General features: G+C 35.9%; 1 protein-coding gene across 1 annotated transcript in view; it reads right to left on the bottom strand.

Moving 5' to 3' along the window:
• Positions 1–7,878, bottom strand: part of MATN2 (matrilin 2) — a 28,531-nt gene that overhangs the window by 14,727 nt on the left and 5,926 nt on the right. The window contains exons 4-6 of the mRNA XM_015813341.1: positions 5,557–5,679; positions 2,689–2,811; positions 1,399–1,521 (exon numbers count right to left, since the gene is read on the bottom strand). Of these exons, the coding sequence (XP_015668827.1) occupies positions 1,399–1,521; positions 2,689–2,811; positions 5,557–5,679 (369 nt within the window). The remainder of the gene's footprint in view (positions 1–1,398; positions 1,522–2,688; positions 2,812–5,556; positions 5,680–7,878) is intronic.

A 7,878-nucleotide genomic window follows, 5' to 3' on the forward strand; every position in this document is an offset into this window, starting at 1 on the left:
TTCCAGCAACCGTTCCTTATATGTTTTAGCCTCCAGTCCCCTAATCATCTTTGTTGCTCTTCTCTGTACTCTTTCTAGAGTCTCAACATCTTTTTTACATCGTGGTGACCAAAACTGGATGCAGTATTCCAAGTGTGGCCTTACCAAGGCATTGTAAAGTGGTATTAATACTTCATGTGATCTTGATTCTATTCCTCTGCACTGTGTTGGCTTTTTTGGCAGCTGCAGCACACTGCTGGCTCATATTTAAATGATTGTCCACTAGGACTCCGAGATCCCTCTCACAGTTACTACTATTGAGCAAGGTACCCCCTATACTATACCTGTACATTTGGTTTTTCTTGCCTAAATGTAGAACCTTACTTTTTCACCATTGAATTTTATTTTGTTAGATAGCGCCCAGTGTTCAAGTCTGTCCAGATCCTCCTGTATCCTAAGCCTGTCTTCTGGAGTGTTGGCTATTCCTGCCAGCTTGGTGTCATCCGCAAATTTGATGAGTTCCCCATCTATCCCCTCGTCCAGATCATTGATGAAGATGTTGAAGAGCATTATAACAGTGAAATTTCTGGGACACTTTTTTTTGAAAAATTAAGATAGATTATGAAAATATTTGGGTATAAAATATTAGACAGATTATATGCTTCCTGTGTCCATTCAACATTGAAACAAATTTTTAATTTGGAACACTTTTATTATGGTACAGAAAAGGGCAGAGATTCTTTTTCTATTGAGAGCACTTACTCAGGAGTAATCTGCTTCAAACAACATTTAAATGACGAGCAGGTCTATAGCAAATCATAAGTGGGCCTTAATCTTTCTTTCTTCCTCATATCCTTATTTTTATCTCATTTGAGTTCTTTTTGATATTCAATTCTCTTCCTCTAAAAAGCAAATAGGCAAGCAATGAATAGTTAATTCTTCTGAGAGGTTTAATTGGCTATGAAATTAGGCTGAGGGTCACAGATAGTCTTAAGTCCCCAGTTCCCATCACCCTGCTAGAGTTTTCAATTTATTTAAAATTTAAGTCTGTGACATTTCTGGTAATCTGCTTTATTTACATGTATTGCATTAGTTTCCTATTTAAGAAATATAAAATCTGTTCTAATCATCCAGACCTTGGCTATCACATTCCCCCCCCCCCCAAAAAAAAAAGTGTTTAGTTTAGGGCTTGGGTAGAATTCCAAGAGAAATGGGAGTATATAAATATGTACTTGAATGAATAAACAGTTGTCTGTACACAGGAATGACCATTTAAACTGAGCATTATAAAGAAACATAGGAAGGAGGAATTTTCATAGGCATGTTCTAAAGTTATAATTGAAAAGAGATTATAAATTATAACAGCAATGTTGATAAATAAAAGCAGGTGAACTTACTATACACTTTAGGGCAACATACTTTTGCAAGTTCTCTTATCCGGATTAAGAGTAAATCCTTGCTTGCATTGGCAAAAGTAGGATTCATCTGTACTGACACATTCCTGCTGACAGCCATGATTTTGCAAAGCACAATGGTTTGGCCCTGAAGATTGAGAATAAATTCTTAGAAGAACAGTAGTGGAAAGTACAAATACAGAATGGAATGAAGATTAGCACCTCAGTTTGAGTGAGCACTTTTTATCTTTGGAGATTTGGAAGTAGAGCATTTTCTTCATATAAATATTACACAATACAAAATTTATAGGCATTTCTAGAAACATAGGAATGCGTTGTTTCATTTTCCCCTCTCCTGCCACATACTCCAACCATGGCATAAAGATACCTCAACATTTTTAAGGGGTGTCTAATTCAAACACTAACTCTCCAGCATTTCATGGTGTATTGATCGCAATGTAAAATAATGTAGATACGGGGTTATGGATTTACTGCATGTCATCTCATTGACCATCACTCGAATGTCTGCTCTTTGTCTAAGAGATCTTGGGTCAAAGCAGACCTTTTTGTCTTTTCCTCAAGGCAGCATACACTCTTTGAATCTCCTTCTGATAGGATGTTACTAGTTGATATTACGTATTTTCCTATCCCTATACATTTTTTCTCTATAATTAAGTCTCCTTTCTGTTACATGTATAAAACTTCTTTAATATTTGCTCAAGTTAAATTCTCACTGTCAGGAACATGCACTCACAACTTCAGCCTCCAAAACTAAAATGGCCATTTCCTTTTTTTTCTGATACAAGTTTTACTGTACGAATAATCTACAACACCTTAATGAGAAGTCTGGAGATGAATGTTTTGGGTTAGGGATCTTCCCAGGTCTTATTAGTTGCTTAGGTCTGCTACTGGGATGCCTGTGTCCATCCAGTTGCTGGCATTACTCTCATAGCCTCTCAGGACTCAGGATTATTAATCTCCTGACACTTGGGCATATCCTCCTGAGGTTTATCCTGTGGAGTATACTCCTTAGTGTCAGGAGTATCAATCTTTGTTCTCTTGATGAGCATTGCTCTATACATCTGTTTTGGACACCTGATTTTTTTCCTTGTTGCTAAATTAACTGAGAATTAGAAATTCTCAGTTAATTCCTAATCCTATGAACGGGCATCTGAAATTCTTTCTGTTAGAGATGTTATGGGATGAATTTTCTGAATGCAAAGGAAATACTGAATAATCTCCTTGCTTTGTATGCAAGATGGTACATATAACCTTTGAAGTATTAAATAGCAGAATTGAGATGTAGATAACTTACGTTTGCAAGTTTTTTTATCTGGATTTAGAACGAACCCCTTATGGCACTGACAATAATAAGAATCTTCAGTATTGATACACTCATGTTGACAGCCTTGGTTATTCAGAGCACAATAGTCCACAACTGAAACACAAGCAAGATCAGATTTAAGACAAGTTACTTTGATACAGAACTTTAAAATGAAATGTATATAATGTTGATAGTACCTAGTTCTTCACCTACTGCTGACATATCAGCTGAGTTCTACATAAATTTCAGTGGCACAATATATTCTTATTCCTATATTATTGTGTTTATTAAGATTTGAAACAGCCTATTCCAAAACATACTCAGGTAAATGCAACTCTTCAATCAAAACTATAGTCTTATCACATTAACAATCTACAATGGATTGTTATAAATCAGCTGTTGTAACTAAAATAAAACTAAGCGTATGTTTGAAGTCTATACAACCCAATAAGACTACTACTTCTATTAAATAGATACATGCAACAATTAAAAAATGGAGCCATAGATAAGTTCACTACTGGAAATCTATATTGTGTGGTATGAACTTTGATTTAAAATAATCTTATTGAAATTAATGGAACTGAAATTACTCATTCCAAACAAATAAGAATATGACACTACAGAGAAAATAGAGTTAAGTATTAAAGTTCCCCACATCATTTCACAAAACAATGTACAGTACAGAGTGTGATGGCTCAAGTAGTTAAAACACTGGAAGCCTGCGTTCGAGGTTTGAGTGCTGCTGTGTGATGGGGTGAGCTCTCATTCGCTCCAGCTCCTGCCCACCTAGCAGTTCAAAAAGGTCACCATGAATAGAAAAATAGGTACCATTTTGGTGAGCGATTAACGGGGGCATGAAAGGAGCCCTCAACTGGGCATCCACTGGGCAACAGTTATGTCACCATTTAATCCTTTCAATCCAGAAGTGCTTCGGTGCTTCTGACATGAAAGCAGTCGATACTGAACAATATTTGGAAGCTTTTCATCATTTTGTTATGTCAAGCCTGCGTGTTATACCCAGGCATAAGAAATGTGGATTATTTTCTGGAAATTCCAATCAAATCAAATTTCTCTTAAATAACATTCATTTTCAATTGCCTCATGAGATGCAATATTAACACAAATCTATTATAATTATTACCACATTTTAGGAGATGATGATTAGTTTCAGTAATAAAGCTCCAATCAACAGGAAAGCATATATCACAGAAATAATTCTGAAATAATACGAACAGTAAGTTGTATTGCAATTTTTAAACAAATCTGTGTATTTCATATTATACAGATTTATTTAATAGAAAATATATCATTATTTCTGCGTCCAAGCCAGCAATTAATAACAACAATATAGGAAGAATAGAGAAAGAGGTTAATTATAATTAAGAAAAAAAAGTCCTTTGCAGTGCCTTACTTCATACTATGAAGTTGCCAGCTCCTGATGCAATAATTCTTGGAGGTTTTTCCCTCTTCAATAAATTGAGTGGCATGATGGCTTAGTGGTGAAGATGCTTGCCTAACACTTGGAAGGTTGAGAGTTCAATGTCAGTGTTTCTCTCCTATCTGTTGCGAACTCTGCGTGGTGTCAGGAAGGTAAAATGAGGAACCCAGATTGTTGAGGGCAATATGCTGACTCTTTAAACAGCTTAGAGAGGGCTGTAAAGCACTGTGAAGCGGTATGTAAGTCTAAGTGATATTGATATTGCTATCTGGCCAGTAAATGCTGAACTCCAACCAGTCATGCCGATTCTACCCTGAATTAAGGGATTACAGAGTCAGAAAAATGGAGAGTTTTTTCCCTCCTCAATAAATGTATGTATACATCATATTATACAGTATGTGCATATATGCATGTGTGTATTATACCTTCCAGAAACCACACTCTTAAAAAGAGCAGGGTGGGGCAAAAATATATTCACTGAATGAATAAGTACAACACACAAGTATAGATGAATATATCCATTCTCTCTCTCCTTCCTGCAACTCTCTTTCCAGAAACGGCAGAAAAAAAGAATAAGGAAATGAGTCAAAAGAAAGATAAAGAAGAAAAAAGGAAGGACAAAACTGTGCATAGAGGACATGAGGGAAGAGATAGGATTGGCATATCTCTATTATTTTAGCTTCCTATTTTGATTCCTAGTATCATCTCTTCCAATCCTGACATTCTTATAAATATTCATTGTAGAAGTTAAACAATCATCCTTGTCTTGTTCTTTTTCGTTCTCTGAACTGTGCTATTCCATTTTAATAAGGTGACCAACCGTCCTCCTTTAGGGAGGACAGTCCTCCTTTTGTAAGTTCTGTCCTCCCTCAAAAAGTGTCCTCCTACATGTCCTCCTTTTCGATATTTGACTAATCTGCAGGGCTTTTTTTTCCCTCATAGAATGCTCAGAACGGCGTTCCGGCACCTTTTTTTGATGGTTTTTTTTTCAACATTTGCATGAGCTATGCTACTCCCGCTATTGGCTTTCAAAAGCCAATAGGAATTGCTGCTGAGCGCACCAAAACACCCAGCTGGCAAACTTTGCACATGCAAGTTGTCTGTATTATTGTTGCAATGAATAAAATGTTTCTTTTATTTATGATATTTTTTCCTTCAATTTATTTGTGTCCTCCTTTTCATTGTAAAAAAGTTGGTCACCTTAATTTTAAGCTATTCTGAAACTGAGGAAACGTCCAATTCACATCATATAAACTTTTTATATAATACAAAGAACCTACTATTGTAAAGCAAGAAGTCAACTTTCTCACCAGAAATCTTTGAATACAGAAAATAATTCAAATGATACAGGATTATATTGGAGCAATAACAGAAATCATCAGCTATTTTGTGAATTAGTACAATTGAAAACAAATACATACTGAAACAATTCTTCCCATCTTCTTCAAGCTCATAGCCATCATAACATTGGCAGACATAGGATCCAGGTGTATTCACACATATGTGCTCACATTCATGCTTTTCAGTCTCACATAGATCTTGGACTAGAAACATTTAAAAAATGATAAAATATTATTGTATAAAGCAAGAAATTGTATTCTGTTTTGGCATTCAGATGGCCAGGAAAGTTTAAAAAATATAACTGTATTTCTTGTATTCTATTTTGGCATTCAGATGGTCAGGAGAGTTGAAGAAAGTATAATTAAAGAATAAGAAATATATAATAATATATAATATATAAATATAAAATATAAATGTTTTAGCTTCTGGATTAAATTAGAGCAGTAACATTTTATTCAGGAAATGTACCACTGGACATAAGCGTGTTTTTGTATGTTTTGTTGAACAGAATTCTTCGGTTTGTTGAGAATTTCTCTCCATCTGCAGCAAATATTATAATCAGATAATGTCTTTGTATAAGTTTTTTCTCCATAGCAAGAACTTGGAGATGTCATTATTATTTATATCTAAAATTATATTGTATAGTCTACTATGAACACATCCCAAAATCCCTTCACATGACAGCACTTTGGATTTAATTCCCAATTGCTCAGAGAAAGCCAGTGTCACAGTAGCAATTGTTTTTGTCTTCTGCCCCTGCAGGAATTGCTGATTAGTTACCGTAAGTTAATGTAGAGTTGGCTCTTCAAATGCAAAAATCCTGAAAACATTCATTACAAGACTGCATATCACCATTGCACTTCAGTCAACTGACAGAGGTTCAGAATACAAATACAAACATGCAAGGAGCTGCCCAATGCAACTGCAAAGATTAAGCAGAGGTATTGGAGAAAAATCAACTGTAACAAAACAAAACGTGAAGATTGTCACTGCCTTAAAGTGAAATACCACAAAAGAGGAAACATGGACGAAAAGAGTTTCACAATACAGGTGTTACCGCAAAGTGGGATTGGGATTATTTTTTAAAATGGATGGCAGAACCAAGATTATTTAAAATCTTGAATATTCATTATAAAGCAAAGCAAAATTATAAAATGCTCAAAGCAAAGATGAATAAAAATTGAATACAATTCTTAGACTTTACATTTGTCAGTCAGCTGCAAATGAAGTTAACTAATTAACTGCAAAGCCATCTCTAATAATATTCACTAGGAAAGTATAAGCTTCTGAACACTACTGTTGGAAGAAACTGCAATACTGTACTATCACTATTTAGCATACTATTCTGTATATAGTTTCAATTATTTATCGCTTTATCCTAAGCAAATCTACTAAACAGGAAACCATATTGAGTTTGTTTGGATTTCATCATAGTTAACTGGATTGCAGTCTCAGATTTCAGTATGAGTATAGTTTAATCGGATCCAAAAAAGATGAGAGGGAAGAAAACAGCTGTAGTGCTGTTTTACAAATGCAAGTATAGTTATTTAAACTATACATTTATGCTTCAGATATATTTATAATTTATATCTAATCACTGGTGATAGGTTTTATATGAAGTTTAGAAGTTTTATATCAAAATAAGTGTGAAATTTAGAGTCTAAAATCAAAGTTTTCTTTTGATTCTGATTATTTTGAAGAAAATAACAAATGCTGAAAGGAGCATGAAAATTGGGGAAGAAAGAGGAAAAAAACGGAGTTAAAAGTTTGCCTACAAAAATAACTTAATTCAAGACATAACATAAAACTTGCACAATGCTCTAGAATTCACACTAGTCAAAGAATACTGATCTTAAAGCCAACTCTAACACTGTAGCTAGCTAGCTAGCATTAGTGTCAAGCAGTCAGTGATGTGGAGCAAGAAAAAAACCATACATATTTTTCCATGTATAAGACGCACCCTTGTATAAGACGCTTTGGCATGCGAGTTCCAAGCTTACAGCAAACAAAATCAGCGCTGGGAGCAACAGCCTCCCAGCGCTCTAAATAGACGCCTCTCGGCCGGCCCCATCCCCACCCACCTAACCAGCATCCGGCACAATGAGCATGCATAGTCAGTTCACAGCAGCAGCCTTCCGACCCTGGTAAATAAACTGGCATGAGCACTGGCATGACAGCAAGGGAAGGCAGGTTTTAAACTCCCTGCCGTTTCTCCGTGCCGATCAGCTGTTCAGTGGAGTGCCGAACAACTGAGCCGGCAAATCCGGAAGTTCGGCCGGCCGCTATTATTGAGCAGGATGGCCTCGCAGCTGTGTTCCACAGGGTCCCCAGCCAGCATACAGGTACCAGGAATGGAAAAGGCTGTTGCTGCCATCCATGCTGCTGGTCCCATCCGCTGCCTC

Source organism: Protobothrops mucrosquamatus, unplaced genomic scaffold, assembly GCF_001527695.2.
Source record: "Protobothrops mucrosquamatus isolate PMUCROS unplaced genomic scaffold, P.Mucros_1.0 scaffold_69, whole genome shotgun sequence".
NCBI classification, from domain to species: Eukaryota; Metazoa; Chordata; class Lepidosauria; order Squamata; family Viperidae; genus Protobothrops; species Protobothrops mucrosquamatus.